This window comes from Chelonia mydas, chromosome 15 (genome assembly GCF_015237465.2).
Source record: "Chelonia mydas isolate rCheMyd1 chromosome 15, rCheMyd1.pri.v2, whole genome shotgun sequence".
NCBI classification, from domain to species: domain Eukaryota; kingdom Metazoa; phylum Chordata; order Testudines; family Cheloniidae; genus Chelonia; species Chelonia mydas.
The window spans coordinates 12,367,374-12,387,815 of NC_057856.1; the positions used below are offsets into that span (position 1 = coordinate 12,367,374).

The 20,442-nt window shown below is 38.1% G+C and overlaps 1 protein-coding gene across 7 annotated transcripts in view; it reads left to right on the top strand.

The window, feature by feature from the left end:
- The window catches only part of SPECC1L (sperm antigen with calponin homology and coiled-coil domains 1 like), a 112,862-nt gene extending 94,266 nt beyond the window's left edge, over positions 1 to 18,596 (top strand). For 5 of the 7 annotated variants that reach the window (XM_037879130.2, XM_043530039.1, XM_037879129.2 and 2 more), the window contains 3 exons: positions 4,473 to 4,589; positions 7,275 to 7,334; positions 10,833 to 18,596. In XM_037879130.2, the coding sequence (XP_037735058.1) occupies positions 4,473 to 4,589; positions 7,275 to 7,334; positions 10,833 to 10,922 (267 nt within the window). In that variant the 3' untranslated portion in view covers positions 10,923 to 18,596. Of the gene's footprint in view, positions 1 to 376; positions 4,590 to 7,274; positions 7,335 to 10,832 lie in introns of those variants that run through there. The other 2 variants (XM_043530041.1, XM_037879133.2) reach the window with 2 other exon arrangements.
- The last annotated feature ends 1,846 nt before the right edge of the window (positions 18,597 to 20,442 follow it).

Below are 20,442 nucleotides of genomic sequence, written 5' to 3' on the forward strand. Positions count from 1 at the left end.
ATTTAACTATATATCTGAACACTTTCCTGAAAGCAGTCCAAAAAGGAATCACTATTCTTGTATATAAATGTTGACACTTTTTTTGCTGCTTTTAATGCTTTACCATCCTTTTGATTCTGAACCAATAGGATAACTTATTAGCTATAATGAGTGACTAGAATTTTCATGGTCTGATGTACACCCATATTATATTAATATTTAATTAAGTCATAGAAGATAGAGTTCATTGTCTTTTTGGATTGTCCATTCCCCTTCCAGCACATGGAATACTACCTCAGATAGACTCATCTGTTAAACTGATATTACTCTTGGTCTTTTTATTTTAAAAAAAAAAGAGAGAGAGAGAGAGCCACTCACCTTTTCATTTGTCTGTCAGAAACACTGCTCAAGAGACGGTTTTGGGGGCCTTTGGGGTCCCTGTTCACTCAAGTGAAGTGGTGAGCATGTGAGTCATCAGTTTCTGCAAAATGTAAGTTTTCATTTAAAAATTGTGACCTTTACGGCTGCAAAGAAAATTTTTTTCAAATAAAAACCAAATCCAAAGTGATGCCTAAATGGTTAGATATATCAACCAAACACATTTGGCTGGATTTACTGTAATAACCACTTGAAGTGAACTTTAAAAGCAACTGGGAAAAGACTGCTTATCACCAGGAAACCTAATAGCAAAATGCTAGATACCTCACGTTCTCTATATTTGAGCACTTTACAAAATAAGATAAGACCAGAGTGCTTATTCAAAGTTGGTTTAGTGAATCACAGTAAATGTTGAAGACTGTTAGAATAGCAGGCTAACTTGTCTTATTTTTTAGTCTGCCATAAGCTACACAATTATTTGGAAAAGTCCGAGCTCCAAGTTCAATACTAGGCTCTTGCAGCCAACTATCACTTATATCAACTGACTATGGTCTTGTGCTGAGTAGGGATATTGGCTGAACGTTGCCAAACAATATTAAGTGGCTACTTTCTCTGTAATTGGTTGCTAAGAGACTCACTGGTTAACTAGAAATTCAAGAATACTCCATTCAGTGGTCTGGTTAAGTGAGATATCCACAATGGCATTAATGGGGGAAAATGACACCCTGCAGGAAAAGGTGGGGGAGGGGCGAGGAATAGAGGCATCGGTTCTTACACAAAGCATCTGCATTTTTTAATTCTTTGATTGTAAGTAACTTTTGTCTCCTCTTGTATTGTACTTGTTTTTCTCGACAGTTGCCTCCTAGACTTCACAAAAGGTGTGATATGACCATTCTTTGGCTAAGTCCAGGGTTAAAGAATTTTTAAAGCCATGTAACAGTTTGTCCGGCATGTGTGCCAACGGCCCTTTTTTTGTTATAACTTGGTTTGGTGACCACCCTGACCCCGAAAAAACCATGGCCCTTCGGGAGAGGTTTGAAGGATATTTATGTATGTCTGGTCAGTCTTTTCTATTGTATTGTCTCTGTAGTTATGGTATGGGCACCTTTAGGGACTTTTATCAATTTTAAATGAATTATAGTAGCCAAACGTGGTTGTTTTGGGAGGGTGGACAGGACTTAACTTTGCTCTCTGCTGACTGTTTTGGGGAAAAAATTAACATAAAGTAAACAGAACCACCAAGGGATATACAAGGGACTTTCACACAGAAGTTAGAAGACCTTGACTTTGCAGATGACATCAGCTAGCTATCCTATACTCACAGATACATGTAAGCCAAAATAAATGATCTCCAGGTCTGTGCACAATTAGTACAGTTGAAAATCAACAGTGAGAAAACTGAAATCGTGAGAATCAACACACAAGAAGCACCAATAACACTTTCTGGAACTGAAGTAGAAGAGGTCTGATATTTCACGTAACTTGGCAGCATTGTAAATGCAACAGATGGAACAGATGAAAACATTAAAGCCAGACTAGTGAAAGCCAGACACCCATTTGTAACAATAAAGCTAATCTGGAGAAACAGAAATCTTGCCCTCCAAATTAAACTTTGAATATTTAATGCCATTGTAAACTTGGTCTTACTGGATGATGCTGAAACTTGGGAGACTTATTAAGACTTTGCTGTCTAAACTCCAATTTTTCATAAACCGCTGACTTAGACAAATCTTCAATATCGGATGGCCAGAAAAAAATCACAAATGAAGAATTCTGGAGGAGGACAAAACAGAAACTGATAGGACAGGAATGAAAATGGAGGTGACTAGAACATACATGGAGGAAAGACCCAAAGAACATAACAAGACAGGCATTAGACTGGAACCCCCAGAGCAAGAGACAACAAGGTTAACATGGAAATGAACAATAGAAGCAGAATAGAAAGCTATCAAAAGGACATTGGAAGAAGCCAAGACTGCAGCAGGATACTGGCAAAGATGGAAGGCAGCAGTGAGAGTCCTTATGTTCTGGCCTAAGAGAGAGAATTCATTTTAAAGCTAGGCTATTTACAAGCATTTTGATGAGGAGAGCCCCTCCCTGTAGCTTCATCTGTGTTCTATGCATAAATGTGATGGGGAAGGTGAGTCCCAGGGAGTGCATGTAACACGGGGAGTTGGGGGTTTGCAGGGCAGCAGGGGGATGGTCTCATAGAGCAGCTTAGAATAAATAGATGGCAAGGAATTTGTATTAGCTTTGACTGTGAGCTGTTTTGAAGTTTGGTGCTGTCTGTTGTATAAAATTTGCTCAATTCTTTTTTGCTGAAATTGAAAGGACCCCTTCTTCCCTAATTCAAGTAGAGTTTAACGAGTTTTGACATCTCCTGAAAATAACCTGAATCAAATTAATTCAGTTGGTTTCCAGCTTCCTGGTGGTTTGAGGGGCAAGGAGGGAGAGCTTTTTTTCCATTCTGTGTCTTGAGGAAGCTGAGACTATGTAAAGAACATATTCCCACAGCACTGAGGGGTTCAAACAAAGCTATTTCCGTTTGGAAGCAGGCTGCTGGATTGCAAAGCAAGGCACAGGCTACTGCCTGCAGGCATTGTGAGTCCAAGCACGTACACTTACATCACCATAGTTTGAACTTGCATTTTGTGAAGTTTGTATAAAAAGAGCTGACACTGGGTAGGAAATGAAGATTCAGGGGGTCAGTGGGGCACAGAGTAGCAGCATTTGTTACTTTCCATTTGTAATCCAAAATCTTCATTGTCTTGATAAGATACAGAGTCGCATGATTTAAGTTGCATTGTCTTTAGTTTTTATCCTGTTTGGTATTGTGCATTCTTTTCTGATTGAGATTAAACAAGAGGGAGTGATTAGAATTAGCCTTTTGTGAAGAGGTGTGATTGGTATTACTGTTGTGAGGGGAAGGTTGATTTATCTGCTGTATCTTGGATTCTGTGACTGCAGATTGTTTCTGTTTTAGTGTAACATCAAATATAAAGCAATAGCAGAGCTGTCTAGTCCAGTTAAGGGAGGGGTTCACTTGGCATATAGAAGTTTACATTTCTCCATACAGATCTCAAATGATAGGTCAGTAGATGCAGTTTTTAACTGGTTCTTAAATAAAAGAATCTAAACTCACTGCCATCCATTTGGGTGGCAGTAACCTCTTTACCATTATTTTCCTGACAGCAGCCAAGTGCACAGTGATTTAGAAAGCTCACTCAGGCATCTTGTTCCTAACTTCCTTTGGCAGAGGCCATAGACTCTTTTCAACAACTTTGTGTACAAACTCTTGTGGAATAAAGGGAATTGTTTAACTGTTCCACTTAGCTCCTGATTGGGACAGAAAGATATGGGGTGTGGGATGGCAGAGTGAAGAAATAAAGATTTTACTTCTATGTCTTACTCAAAGAACTGGTTCCCTGCCATATTTCATGTCTGGGTATTCCAGTGGCTCATCTTTCAACAGGAATTAGTTGAAATAGAAGAGGTCTGATATTTCACGTAACTTGGCAGCATTGTATATTATACAAGGGTTTGTATAATGTTTTGCATCAGCTACCTAATGAAAATTATCACCTTATTTGGAAAGGAAATATCTGTGTTCATTGATTAATCCTTTTGCGTAATTAGTAATACAGTAGAATATGAGAAAATCTGATCTTCCCATGCTTTGAAAACACATCATAGCAGCTTGGCATATTTTTGGAGTTTCAAAACCAGTCCAGAGGTATGTATCTATAATTTGTTTCTGCTTGTGTCTTAACATGTTCTTCACTGAAACATTACTGTCTAAAAGGAACACAAAAGCATTTGCTAATGTGTGTCATGTATCTTTTGTGGATAGTAAGGCAAATTAAGTTCCAGAACTAATCTGTCTTTCCTGTGCTGGTCTATTTCTCACCCTCAGTAGTGTTGGATTCTGGTCTCTGACCATTTCAGCACTGAAGTTGAAAGAGTTTTTTCGTTGCATCTCCGTTTCTAAAGTGCTTTGGCATTCTTTTGGTAAAAGGTACAACATAAATAATAATTTTCTGATCACTTAGGTCAAATTCTAAAGCAGTATTAAATGTAATTTACTATCATTTATAGACTCTTTTTTTCCCTTAAAGAATATTGACATCACAAACTTCAGCAGCAGTTGGAATGATGGGTTGGCCTTCTGTGCAGTCCTCCATACTTACCTCCCAGCTCACATTCCGTATCAAGAACTGAACAGCCAGGACAAGGTACAGTATTATAATATCCAGTTTAGCCTATGTTAACTGAAAATATAGTTAAGCTTAAAAAAAAAAAAAAAAACTTAAGACAGATTAAAAAAAATACATATAATGGATGGGCATGCAACGGTAGAGAAACAAAATTGGGATTATTTGTTGCATTAAAATTGTAAACGGGAGCATGACTATATTACTTAAATTAGCTAAGTATGGTTATAAAATTAAGGCTTATCAATTATTTGAGGCCATTGGACAAATGAGAACTTTGGGACAAAGTTAAGAAGACTTCAATGAGCGAACATAAATTTTAAGAAGAACAGGAGTACTTGTGGCACCTTATAGACTAACAAATTTATTAGAGCATAAGCTTTTGTGGGTTACAGCCCACTTCATCGGATGCATAGAATGGAACATATAGTAAGATAGATAAATATGTATATAATCTTACTGTATGTTCCATTCTGTGCATATGTTCTATGTATACACACATACAGATAAGTTGGAAGTTACCATACAAACTTATCAGCAGGATTTAAGGGTGGCAATTTTGCAACAGAAAAGCTTCAAAAACAGACTCCAGCGAGAAACTGCTGAGCTTGAATTAATATGCAAACTAGATACCATTAACTTGGGTTTGAATAGAGACTGGGAGTGGCTGAGTCATTACACATATTGAATCTATTTCCTTAAGTTAAGTTCCTCACACCTTCTTGTCAACTGTCTAAATGGGCCATCTTGATTATCACTACAAAAGTTTTTTTTCTCCTGATGATAATAGCTCATCTTAACTCATTAGCCTCTCACAGTTTGTATGGCAACTTCCAACTTAATTGTATGTATATATAATATCTTACTATATGTTCCATTCTATGCGTCCGATGAAGTGGGCTGTAGCCCACAAAAGCTTATGCTCTAATAAATTTGTTAGTCTGTAAGGTGCCACAAGTACGCCTGTTCTTTTTGCGGATACAGACTAACATGGCTGCTACTCTGAAACCCATAAATTTTAATGTGAGGAGATAACAAACAGTGGGTGGAAAGGGCTTTCAGTTGAGGTGATAGCATTCAGTAGTCTTTAACCAAAATGTTCCCAGTTGTTTAATGTTAAAGGTCTGAAATTCAGCAACTTGTGTGCTTTGGAGTAGTTTATTCCCTTTTTTGGGTGATAGGATGTTTTTTTGTTGAACATGCTTCCATCCCATATTGTTCAGGGTGTCTATTGCTTTCCTCCAGAGCAAAATTTAAAATCAGTGTTTTAGAGGAAAAAAAGTTAAAGATAAATTGGGAAAAAGAATAATCTCAATTTTTTTCCAGTGTGTTGTAATTCGTACCCACAGAGACATCTTCCAGAGATGCATTGTTAATAAACTCCGTGACAAATGCAAAAAAAAATTCTTAACAGATGCAAAGGGATAATTTATTACTTTTGCCATTTTTATGGACAATTAACTAATTTTTCACCTTAATGAATCACCTGATTCTTATTGTTCAGTCCATTGGTGTATATTAAATAATTGTTTCTTAATATCTTATGTTTTCCTTTTTTCTCTTTAAATATCCTCTTTACAGCCCTCTGTTTCTTCTAAGACTTAGTGCTGCAGCTTTTTACTTGTGTAGAGCTATATTTTATTTGAAATTCAATTTAATCTTTATCATGTATCCATATTGATGTTAAAGTTATATCTTTGGTTTTACATAAACACTAAGACTGGTAAGAGCTAAGAGAAGAATCCTCCATGAGCTGCATTGGACATTGGTATAAAGATTTATTTCATATGGTATCTGTTACTACTCTAAGGATTGCTATAGGATTACCTAGAATAGATTAATAAAGGTATATATTTCTCCTGAGTGCATCTCCACAACCTCTATAAAAGTGGCTACAAGTACCTCTTATTGATTACCATTGCCAGGCTATTGTACTTTTATCAAATGAAGTTTTAAAAGTTATATTTACCTCTTATTTGAACAATTCCTCTAATGGTTGAAGTTTAGAATCTTATTAAACTTATTATTTCCCAAACTTTGCTCAGTATTCACTTATTCTCCTTATTTGATAACATTTAATTTAAAATGCAATCCCTTATAGCTGCATCTTTCTTATACATACAGATGTAAAAACATATCCCTCTCCAGAATTAACAAAATTCTTTCCCTACTTATTTGATACTTTGGCTTTTGTGGGGGTTTTGGTTTTTTTTACATTTTATCTGTGGCAAATTAAAGTCCCCAGTTATCACTGTCTGTCCTAGCATTGTTGAAAAATCTTTACCCCAATCCAGCAGGTAGTAAATACTTCCTACAGACATTCATGTATCCCTAGTACAGAATGATGCCTGTGACACATCTTTATAAAAAGAAAAGGAGTACTTGTGGCACCTTAGAGACTAACCAATTTATTTGAGCATAAGCTTTCGTGAGCTACAGCTCACTTCATCGAAGCTGTAGCTCACGAAAGTTTATGCTCAAATAAATTGGTTAGTCTCTAAGGTGCCACAAGCACTCCTTTTCTTTTTGTGAATACAGACTAACACGGCTGCTACTCTGAAACCTATCTTTATAAATGTGATTTCGTTATAAACTCTAGCTGAAGTCAATACAGGGTTTTATTAGAAATGTTTTCAAGCAGCAAGTCCGTTAAATTTTAAGTAGTTTCCCTTCTGTTTTCATATAAATGTTGCATTACATTTACAGAGAAGAAACTTCACTCTGGCCTTTCAGGCAGCTGAAAGTGTTGGCATCAAATCCACTCTGGTAAGTGTTAAGTTAAATGGATAATGTCCTGTTTATAAAATGTCTTTTATACCTTGCACAATGAAACTCTGTGACAGAAAGATTACTGTGTTTTGGGCCTGAAGCAATATAATGAGGACAGTTAATTTGCCCCAGAGTGATTTGTAAAATGGTTGTATATTTTGTATGAAGCCTGCTTTTCCATGTAGACATTACTGTTCTCCTGAATTTTTCTGTTGTTTTTCTTGGCTTCTTCCTTGACAGGGCAGGTATTTTGTCTTGTGACAAACTGTAGCATATAAAGAAACCATTAATATTCAAAACAATACAGCCAAGCTAAAATAGAGTACAGGTGAACTGCTCACAGATACTCTGGCCTGGGAAGTCTGCAGGGCAGACATACCAGGCTTCTTACACAGCCTGGTATGTGTCTGTGCTGGTGGCTTGAGGAACTGTGGGTACAACGTACATTCTAGATTTGGGTTTACATTTCAAATTGTTTGAATTTAGTAGAATTCTGAAGGTGCAAATCAAACCCATGAAAGTTGGTTTCTTCAATAAAGTGGGAAGGTCATGATTTCTGTGGTCCATCTGTTAGACCAGCAAATGGTCCAAACTATTGTTGGATAGAGGGGCTTTCTTTGTCTTCATAATCAAGCACTGGCAACATTAATAGAAAATTTGATACTAGGTCTGTAATGAATTAAGTTTTTAACTGTGAAACTAACTAACAATAGTTAAGAGGCTTCGTAATTCCTGAGCAGAGTTGAAAAGAATTACTAATTGTCATTATGAAAATAATTATCAGAAGAGGAAGACTTTTCTGAAGCCATTGAATTGGAAGAAACCCAAGCCCTGGTAGACGTCTCCAGCAATTCAGCTAGAATTGCCAGGACCAGAAACAGAATTTAAATAACTCATTAGGACTTGTGTAACTGGAATTCTAGCAAAGCTGCCATTGAGTTAGCGATTCACAATGCTATATAGTCAGACATTTAAAAATAGCACTTTCCTTGATCCTTATCAAAACCTCTGACCAGCTATTGTATTTGTTCACAATGGAGATGCAACTACTGAGTATTTTTAAATACCTCAGAAGTTAGTGATTTTGAAATGTGAAGTTTTTTACCAAATGCAGATATAAAAATAGACTATTGAGAGCAGCTGTAGAAATGCCAACATGCAGTTAGCTACAGTAAAATGGCACTGTGACGTTCCCCTCTGGTGTTGTCTGGACCAGTGATCTGCTAGGCCACTCCAGTCCTTGACTCTGGGCGCCAGCCTTACCCTGCTCTGCTGTGAGATCCCCTGTTCGAGAACCCCCTGCACAGCCTCTGGCATGTAAGCTGCTCCCTGCAAGCTAATGACACTAGCCAATATGTCCGGTCCCAGAAACAACCCTAGGAACCTCCGTCCTGCAGTGTCCAGTTATGCCCATTGGATGCTGCAAGCTTATATAAGTTCATCAGTTTAACAAAGAAATTGATATGTACCAGGCTTGTTATCCCAAGGGGAGCCTCTGACACACTTCAAACCAAACGCACTGCTTCAGATAGAATAAACAAACAAATTTATTAACTATAAAGATAGATCTTAAGTGATTATAAGTCAAAGCATAACAAGTCAGATTTGGTCAAATGAAATAAAAGCAAAATGCATTCTAAGCTGATCTTAATACTTTCAATGTCCTTAACAACTTATATGCTTCTCACTGCTGGCTGGTTGCCTTTCAGCCAGGCTCTCCTCTTTGTTAAGCGTTTCAGTCGCTTGGTGGTGTCTGTAGATGTAGGTGTAAGAGAAAGAGCATGGCAAAATGTCTCTCCCTTTTATCACGTCCTTTCTTCCCTCTGGGCTTTGCCCCCCCCACCCCCCGTTTCACGGTCGGGTGAGCATTACCTCATCGCAGTCCCAAATTGCCCAAAGGAAGGGGGTGACTCCCTCCAGGGTCTAACAGATTCTTTTGTTGCTGCCTAAGCCAGTGTCCATTGTTCCTGTGAGGCTGGGCTGGGTTTGTCCCATCCATGCCCTGCAGAGGTGTGAACTACCTCTCTGTTCTTGGAGAGTTTTTGCACGGGCTTGCTTTAAGCCATGAGGATACATTTTCAGCCTCATAACTATATACATCAAATTATAATGTATAACTTTACTATAACATTACTGTAACAATTATTATAACATCACTATAACAACCATGCTCAGTGCATCATGAGCCTTCCGAAGACATCCAGCTTTGCATTGGATACCACACAATCATTTTATAAAGATGAACATGGGAGTGTAGGGTGTCCCCCCGAGGTACAGAGTGTCACAGGCAGTTTCCTCTCCCTTGACATTACAGTACATAACGGTACTAGAAAGTGTACTTTACAAGATACCTGGAACTGGCTGACCAAAAACTATCTTAAAATGTAATCCCTACACATGCAGACACTTTCATAGGCTCAGGTACATCCAAACTGAATTAAATCTTATAAGAGGAAATTGTATCTTTCAAAGGGAAAGTTTGTTAGCAGTATATGCAGCATACACTGTGTGTTTTGTGTGGCAAATGGTCATTGTGTCTACAAATGTTAATGAGGGTAACATTAGGGAAAATTATTTCAGTTGTTCCTTGAACAGGGTGTTTTGACTACTCACAGCTCCTTTCATAAAGTGAACTCTAACACAGTAATTGCTATTTCTGTTTGAACTCTATTAAAAATCCCTTCCTTTGTGTACAGGTTCCATGCGTAGATTGTGGAGCAAGATATATCCATCTTACTTGTTTGTAAATCCGTTTACGCACGTATGGTGCAATATAAATAATTAGAATAGTTTGAGATCAGTTCATAGCTTTGTGAGGTAGGAATTAACTCCTCACATTTTGCCTCTCCTTCAGATTACATATTTTACTAGATTTGGTAATAAATGCTCATTTTTCCTAGTTAAACATCTACCTTGGAAATCACTATACTAGTGGTGGGCAACCTGACAAGCTGCATGCAGGCCGCAGATTGCCCACCACTGCACTATACTGTTGTAAAGTGACGCTTGACAGTGCCAAGTAAAAAGGTTGACCGTTAGAGAGCAAGTTTGTGCCAGGACATTTGTTACAAAGCTAGACCTTGATCCTGCTATTGAAAGTGCATGTGCGGTTGCAGACATCTGCATGCGTGCCATTAACTGCAGCATTGCGGTTCTAGTGTTTCAAAACTGAACTGTTTTTATTGTTAGCAGTATTAAATGAGAAGAAACCTGAGGTATACTCTGATACTGGACTCATGAACTGCAGGTCACAAAGTTAATGTTGCTTTTCAGTGAGATGGTAGCCCTTTGCAGATGGCGCAGAAGTAACTGTTTTAAACTTTTAAGTCGTGAAGTACCTTTCACCATCTGAACTTTGCAAATGACATGCTGAGCAAAATGGAGATCTTTCCCTAAGCCTTTCTCAGAGTGGGAGCTTTACAGCTTTGATGAGCACTGCTTTGACATGAACTTGCAAGGTGGTAATTAATAATTTTGATCTTCTTTTTGTGACAGGACATCAATGAAATGGTGCGAACTGAGCGTCCAGACTGGCAGAATGTCATGCTGTATGTTACAGCAATTTACAAATACTTTGAAACCTGAAACCTTGTTAATCCAAAAGATTTGCAGGGTGGAATCATCACTAGCTGCCAGACAGAAACATGACTGAAATGCTAATCCCAGATTCATTAAAATCTGGCAACATTCATGTCCCTCAACCTTCAGTGACGCTATCATGGATTGTCTCAAATTGCTTCAGCCAACAAAGCTTGTAACACAGGTTAGAAGCAAGAACTTGTTACCAGTGTACTAGGCATATCCCATGGTATTGAGTTATCCAAATTAATTACGTAGCCTAATAAAACTGGCCTTCTAGGAACTGCCTTTACATCCAGACTTCTTGAAGTTTTCGTATTTCCGTAAGAGAGACTGAGGTGTATAATGCTGTAGCATATACAGGATTGAATGTACAGCTAGAACTATGAGAAGGAAAAGGATGAAACAGCATCATAATCAATTTTCTCTACTATCAGAAACCACAGTGTCTGGGTGAATATTCTACCCTTATATACACTGCACCCCAATACAGTAAAAATCTTAATAGTGACTGAAGTTATTGTCTTCATTATTTTTCCTCCTCTAATATGCACAATATTCAAGGGAAAGGAGCTTTTATTCTGTCAGGCTTACTTGACTGAAAAGTGCTCTCAACACCTGGACAAATCTGGCGCAGAAGAACTCTTCAGTGTAAAGCTCTGTTTAAGCCTACCTCTGTCACACAGTAACGTGGCTTCCAACTTTATCTAATGGATTATAAGGACTAGCACATACAATTCCTGGCTTGAAGAGTATACTGTACTTACAAGGAGTTATATTTCATATAATTTTCTGTGCTTCCATTATAACTTAATGATTAATCAAGAATTTATCCTTGTAGAACTTGTCTCTATCCCCTTCTTCCTTTGCCTGCATAGCACACACAGAAATGCCGATCTTTCCTTTCCAGCAATACAAGCATACAGTATCTCTGATTTCAGTGGTGGAATTATGCCAGTGGGATTTCTCCCTCTACAGAGAAGATAATTGTCAGTAATGGGATGTCCAGCTTTGCAGTGTTCCATGTACACTTTTCTTTGGATCTTGCAGATACTGGTCTAACTAAAAGAAAGCAAAACATGCTATGAAGAGAACTGTAGTGGAATTAATTTTTATGTAATCCTGTTCCAATCTGGAATATTGTATCACAAAGACTAATGCTCCTGAGGAAAGAATGAAAAGCTTTGGTCTGCTAAGATTGTATTCTCCTAAAATGCACCTCCGTTCATGTGGCAAAACTCTCTAGGCAAAAGAGTTCAAGCAAGTGCCTTAAATATCCTTGAGTTGGTAGACCCTGGAGCTCCAGGGCACTGTGCAAAACATTAGGAACTCAGAAGGATTTCTAGTGGCAAACTGACGTGTATTGTTAAAATGATTTTTGTAATCCTTTACTTGTCATACCAAGAGGAGGCCTTCACCCTACCATTGTGTTCCTGCCTCTTACTTCCCTACATAGATAGCAACAGTTAAGCCACAGGAAAGAGCCTCTCTCATGTTGAGCTGAAGCTTTCATTTGATGACCACCTTTATAAATATACTTAACCTACCAACAGCCCTGTTAGAAACAATGATTCTGTTATTCCTATTGTGTGCCTATAACTCTTATGGACAGTTTGAATGAATAGATGTTAACAGCTCAGTGAATGCAACTGTGCTTGGCAACTATTAGTGCTATCAGGAATGGAAAAAACACTGATTCAAATTAAAACGATATAGCCAGTCAGAATAGCTAGAGCCCTGAAGAATGTAACCAATCTGAAGAGGGGGCATTTCAGCATGCCTCTGGCATTTAAACAGACCTCGCACCTCTTAACTCCTATATTATAAAGCTCAACTAACTCTTAAATTCTGATCAGTGTCTGTAGTGGAAGGAATAAAACAAATGTCTTTAGTGATGGGGGAGGGGTTTATTAAATGTCTGGTAAATAACCATTTAGTCCAAAGAGAGGACACTTGGAGAAGTTTCCAGAGAAGCTGTTTCTGGTGACTACTTCCTCTCAGATTGGGAGGCTAATGTTAGGCAAGTAGCTAAAAATTCTCAGTTCTGTGAGTAAACAGGCTTGAAGATCCTCGGCAACCAAGAGAAAACGTTTGCAGAAGAGACTTCAAATAAAAATATCTTCATAAGAGTTGAATAGAAAGAAGTGGGAAATGTACATTATCATTTTCACAAACTGCTGAAATCCCATTTCTGCACATTTATGCTACGGGAGGCTGTTTTCTTTTCCTTATGAATTTAAGTTGTCTTAAATTTACAGTTGCATCATTTTATTTATTACATTAAGATTGAAAAAAAATTCTAATTAAAAAGATAGCACTCCTCACTCTAAATTCACTAGTAACCTATTTCTTTAACATAGTTTGAGCCAAGGGCTAATTTTAGCTATTTTTCTGCAAAGTGGTGTCTGAACTTTACTTGCCTGGAAATCTCTGTTGTTAATTGTAATAATATTGATCATGTAAACATCCATAAAAAGGGAACTCCAGTTTTTCAACTGTATCCAGTTAGGCAACATGACAGAAGCATTAAGAATCTGCAGAGATGGAAGTTTTAAAATAATAAACATAGACATTCATTAGAAATGAAGAAATCTACAGATTGCTTCTTGGCGCGATCTGTCTGTTTTGGTGGGTTTTGTTTTTGTTTGTTTGGGGGTTTGGGGGGGGGGGGTTGTTTTTTTGGTCTGAAGTTATACTTGGTGTTGATGGTACACAGGTATTGGAGTTACATCTGGAAAGAGGCATGTGGCTCCATAAAGAAATTTCCGAGAGACACATCTGAGCCTTTACAAATAGAATACTGTGCTTCTGACACAATGAAAGGATATTCAAGAAAGGGATGCAAGAAATAAAACAAACTGAACCCTGGTACACAGTAACAGAATGTTCAGAAAGGCGGAAACAACAAATCTCTCCTTTTGCTAATTGGAAGAATGACTTATGTAACCTTTCTGGATAGAAATAATACTCTTCAGTATGGTTCCAACTCATACTTCACCCTGAAAGGGCCAGTTCGGTTACACATTGTAGAGTGCAAGCTTCGTGCTGTTTGACTTGATTTTTTTGTTCTGTTTAATGTACTCAAAATGCCAAACAATATATGGTAGATTTATTTTTATTGCATTTTAGTATGTGCCTTGCAAATGCCTGTGTTTTAGTAGTCCATGTTATTCATGTCCATCTCTGTAAGAGGTGCACATAACCAAAACAGCTTGGACGTGTTTATGCCATTTTGGCTCTGTTGCTGTCTGGATAATGTTAAGTGAAACACATTCCCTTGAATGTAAAGATGTCAGTATCCAGTCAGGTGTGTGTCAGATTTGTTTAATATTCATGGTACATCAGCGGCAAACTGAATGAACAGTTGAAGCTTTTTCTTTACCTTCAGTTAGCATCAAAGGAGGAATAACTTATTTTTTAATATTCAGACAGATGGTCTCCAGAGTTCTTTGATGTCCAGAGTAACAATAAAAAGGTGATGTGATGTGAACCTTTGGAATCGATGAGACGCAACTGATTGGGTTTTCAAGTATTTTGTATGTTTAACTGAAAACACTTATCCATTAGTTTTAGCCATGTAACTCAATGGACCTCATAATGACCTTTCACTACAGCAATACCTGCTAGAAATTCTAAGCAAAAGCCTCTAATTGAAACTGCAGCCATGGAGAGGCAACCCAGAATGTTGTATTAATAATTACATGATATCCTGGTTAAAGAATAAAATGTCACTCTTTGCCTTATTTATATTAAACATTGTTTCTGCCAATTATAAATTGCATTTATCAGAGAGTGATAGATGTCTCCAGTTTAATAATATGTTGTCCCTACCTTTCTGTGCTCTTGAAAAGTCAGCCAGTCTGCTTTGAGAGGTCTCTAACTTTGCCAGGGCGATGAAACCAAATTCAGCTGTTACACTGGTGTAAATCCATATGAACTCCACTGACTTCAGTAGTTACTCCTGTTTTACACGTATGAACAGAGCAGAATTTTGCCCACTAAGTCTAATACGATGATGTGCGCAAAACTGTGGTTTAAATCGTTATAAAGATGTGCCTCAGGAGTTGTCAAAGTGACAGCAAAATCTCTATGGTGTTTCATATTTGTTCCCTGTCAATGACCTCAACATCAAATCTCATCTGCCCCCGCCCCACCACCCATTCTACCTCTGATGTTATCAACCATTCCAGGTAATAAAGAACCTGGTAGTGACAGCAGTTTTGTTGTTCATATGAAAGGTAGAACAGAATATTTTATTCTTGCATCTCTAGTTTCTGTGCAATTCTGACAAAGGTATAAAATTTTTGGCCCATAACTCTGCTTTAAATTAACAAATAGGAGCATATGCTTTTTCAAGATTTTGTTTTAGCAGCTGTGTTCTACTCATGGTTGTCTTAAGAGCCCTGCTTGCCTGTCCATTGACAAGCTGACATCCCTTTCACAGCTTGCTCCAAGAATGTCAAAACCGTAGTCCTTTTCTGCCCTGATTCAAGACACAGCCCCAAGTAGGCTACCTGTGGAAAAGGGCATTATCGTCGTCATATCTGCACAAATTGCTTCTCCCCAAGTTTTTATGATCTTCCGGACTTGACGTGATCAATGATTTTTACCTTTGACTCTTATTTTTATTTCATGTCCCTCCAAACCACATTGTTGGCTACTGCTACAGTGCCTTGCCTGAGCGGAATGGCCAAGGCATGAATCCCTGTGAAAGTGGACACGACCCTGCATTTTAAAGTCATTGTCATCTCTGTGCCCCAGAGTTGACACCGTTCATTGTGCTTCCACTTGCCCGTATACGTTGATTGGCCAAATATAAGTCAGATCATTTCAGCTCTTCAGTTGACACCTATTTCCCCCTCACATCAAGAAATGTCGTACATAGAGCTTACATCTAACTGTAATGCTTGTCTGGTGCTTTTGCATTAAAATCCTTAACTCTCCAATAAATGAAAATAGTGTTAGACGTTTCTAATTTAATGGCCCCAACTAAAAAAGTGGATTTAATACTGACTGTGCCCCAGAGTAGTTTTTCTGCTCGTTTCTCAGGGAGAGTTCCTATGCTCAAAGAATGAGTTGCTTGCTGCAGTAGAAGGAGTTGTGAACTGCTGTGTTTAATTTAAAATAAAATCTGTTGTTGGAGTTCAGTTGGGTTTACTGGACAGTTCTAAGAATTTGTTCAGCTCTGTCTGCTCTTAATTTCTGTAATAACTAGGTCAGCGTTGAGTACATTTGTAACTGTCAGAAGGTCAGCGTGCTAGGGTCTGGGAACATTTGACTAGTTCATTCTGGTGTCTAAGTTGTTTAAAAGATCTTTTTTATATGTAATTTTGTATAAAGGGCTTGGCCATTAAGCAGAATATTGAAGTGGGTCTCTTATTTCTTGTGTATTCCATGCTTGCCAGCTTTTACAGTTGCAAGATCTTCAACTGTCTCAGCTTGAGAGGATTACTCTCCTGGTCTCTGAATTAATTATATGTAATTCTTTTCCTTCCATAAGAAATTGTTTGCCTACACCTAAACTTGAATAATACTTAGCTACGGAAGCCGGATGCTTCTGCATTTTTCTCCAGTTTAAAGTGGTTTATTTTTCACTTCACTTTTTCACCTAATTGATACAGGGCTGTATCTGCTATTGAGTTCCATGCAGATTTCCTAGCGACTTCAGTGAGAGTTCTGCATGCAGAACGATAGACGAGTCGCTTACAGACTATTTTGTGGCACCACAATCATCCCCATTTTCAGAGGTTTGCAGTGTTGCCAAAATCACTCAATCTAGGCTGAAACTTGGTATATAAGCTCTCACCGGGGGAGTATCCTTCTGTTTAATAGTATTTTTGAAGAAATAGTTTGTATTTGGTATAGGAACTAAAGGAAATGTCATGGGTTAAGAATCGCTGTGCTTTTCTAATGCTTTTGAATTTTAAACTGAGAATTTTGCATATAGTGCTAGAATATGAACTGGATTTTTTGGAGGGAAAAGATTTAAAAATGACTCGCTGTGACTCCACTGTGAATAAGCAACATGTTATGTTATGTGCATTTCCTCTTTCCAGTGAATAATATGTATAATTTTACTCGTATGCACTTCGTGTGTGTGTTTGGTAGCTAGAATGGCACAACAAACAGTTATTGGTGCAAGAGAGCCCTAACAGTCTGTGTTATACACAGGTCATGAACCAAGATTTTAAAGGATAGACTGTATTGGCAACAAAGGAACAGTTAACGTTTGCTCAAAACTCCACTTCACAAAATATGTCGCTCTCGCTCTCTCACACTCTCTCTCTCTCTCTCTCTCTCTGCTTCACTTCTTTCAACTAAATATGTATTTACAATTATGGTGAATTTCAGGAAATGGGGGACATATGCATGACGACATACCCAAGTAACTTATACATGTAAAAATTACATAGTGTTTCATGAGTGTTTCCAAAATATTTTTAAATATATGTATCATTAAATATTCAGTTTGTTACAATCTATTCTTACTAGTTTAATGTAGATTTGCTTTTAAAACCTGCACCTCTTCCATGTTTCATCTGCTAAAGTTTGCTTGAACGAAAAAAGCCTTTGTTTTCCTATTGGTTAATACAAATGAAAAGTATGAGACTGCTAACTGGGATATGGAGCATTTCCCCTCTAAATTGCCAGTTCAAATCCAGCTTGGGCCAGTAATGACTGTCTGAAGGTTGTTTGGTCAATATGAAATGAATCTGTGATCCAGTTAATAGCGGGCAGGTGTCAACATCAGCAAGTCAGAGTGACACTAATTGGCACCACCCAAAGGGATGGATACTGAACTATCTTCTGGCCCTTAGAAGTGGTACCTTCAATTCCAGTTTGAGATAACTGGCAGAGCAGTGTGGGAAGCTTGTACCATCCCCACCCACTCCAGCCCATGTTGAGAAAGAATAAGAGAATTTTATTGCCATCTCCTTCAGTCTGGCATCACAAGCATTGTATTTGCTTACAAAGTGGCCCGCAACTTTGATAATGACACCACTGCTTGGAATATTATCAGTTGGCATAACTGCTCTAGAGAGAATTGGAATGTTCCATAGCTTTTAAGAATCATGAAAACAGAAAACTGATTTTAAAAAGACCTTTCCATACATTCTTCCTAAGTTTTATTTATTTCTGTGTGCATTTGAAACATGACAGATCACCCTAGCAGTGATTGGGTTGAGTGAGGGTAGCAGTTCTAGTTCTATGCAAAAAGCACTTTCCCTTCTTTCTTAAACCACACATTCTATTGTTACAACTGAAAAGGCTTCAAGAAATGTCTGAGCTTTAAGTGCATAGTTGTGTCACAGATTTGACCTTACAGTCTGAGTGGGGAAAAAATAGTATCTTTTCTCAGCTTCCCTTCCAGTTGGATCTGAGACTTGGAAGCAGAGGAGGAATCCAAAATGTGTTTCAATTAGACTGCAGCCTGGTTCCAGTTTGAAAGGCAAAAATCAGTAATCATTGGGACTTTCAAGGCTGGCAATCCTATTTTAAGTTAAAGCCCTTGGAGCAACAGTGTGTTTTTAGTTTTGCAAGTTCCACTAAGGATCTGGGCATTTGCTTTATACAAAACAATGTATTCTGCGTTTGTATTTAGTATATATGCCTTCGATTTGCCAATGTTACCATGTTTTCTTCTTAAGTTTGTGAAATAAAGTTTTACAGATATTAAAATGTGTACTGTATTGACTGAGATGGGCCGTACTACAAACTCAGATCCAGTTAGCTTTTAGTACCATTCCCTCACCATTACTGACTTTCAGGAGCAATATTTAGAAGGGGTAGTTTACAGTCGTGTGTGTGGCATATATGTAATACATGGGAGGTGTAACTAATTCCTGATTTTTGTATGTGAATTTCTCAGAATTTTAGCACTAGCAGCACAACTTAAAGCATCTGTCCTAACGGGTTTATATACTATAGTGATGGATATCCTTAGATATTGTGATAAAAGTGGGTACTTGATGTATTGTCTTCACATTGGATTGTTCTGGTCTTGAATATTCAATTGATAGAGAATGGAATTGCTGTTTTTTCTTGTTATAGGCTATTGCTATTATCCATTCTTACTTTTGCTGTGATCCTCTCCTCCCTAAAGGGGATTAGTGTGAAGATGGGATTATCTCAGGATAGCTACACAGGAGAAGAAGCAGTGCTCAAACAAGATGAGTGAGGTAATATCTTCTATTGGACCCATTTCTGTTGGCGAGAGAGACAAGCTTTCGAACTTACACAGAGCTCTTCTTCAGCCTGTCTCACCAACAGAAATGGGTTCAATAGAAGATATTGCCTGCTCCACCTTGTCTCTCTAATATCCTGGGACCAACCAGGCTACAAAAACACTATTGTTTTACAGATTTTGCTATAGAGGAGTGTCATTGCACAGCTGTATGCAAAAAGATTACAATAACTAAAGATTGAAATTTATAAAATTGGTTGGGCAAAAAAAATTTTTTAAGGGATACTGTTGAGTCTGGGGCTAATTAAGTGTGGTCAGTGCTTGGATAACCTGGTGATAAGGTATATTAGAAATGGATGTTAGCTACTCTGCCACGAAAACCGAACACGTAGCTTAATGTGATATGGAGAAGTGCAGCCTGGAGTGTATAATATGTTTAAGATGGATTAAAACAGAAATCGGTTCACTTCTCCAAGTCCCCAAATTTGCTTTTTTTAGAGAGAGGTAAAATTGGTTCCCTGCGCGGGTTGAGTGACCACGGTCCTGCATTTTTTTGTTGCACTATAAGCATTCTTTTCTCTAGGCTTAAATTTTCAAAGCGGATCTGAGCTCCACTTTTTTAGGATTGGCTTGTTCTGTTACTAAAAGCTTATACTGTAGAGCGCCAAAAGGACACAACCAGTTCTGCTGGGTCCTGTACAAACATAGGTGACAATTCCTGTCCTTAAGATCTTCCAGGGTACAGGACATAATAGGTGAATGAGATAAATAAACAGACTAGGATGGGGGCCGTTCAGTAGCAGTGACCGCAAGATCAGTTGTTTAAATGACGCTCGTGTTCACTACCAAATAAATGCAGGGACCAATTTTTTAATTTACTACTGTAAATGGATGGTCATTGTGAAGGAGGCAAACAAGGAGAACTATATTTGGCCTCTTTCATACTAGCTCATAACTGAGTTGTGAATGCTGTTTTATCTGAAACATATAAACAGCTGAAATCTGGCTCAATTGTTCCGAGGTTTGTGGGTGCTGGGATTTAGGACTTTAGTTGGGCCCATCTTTACTGCAAATGTGGTTCCCAAATTGTGTATAGACCCGTATAGGTGGATATTTGGAGTCCCATCTGGTTCCCATTGAAGTTAGAGGAAAGGCTGGCTCAGGGCTTGTCTACACTACCGCTTAAGTCGATGTAACGTGCGTCACGCAGGGTTGTGAAAAAACACACCCCTGAGTGACATAAGTTGCATCGACTTAGTGCAATGTAGACACCGCTTTATGTCAGCAGGAGATGCTCTCCTGCCAACAAAGCTCCCTCCTCTCATTGAGGTGGGGTAATTA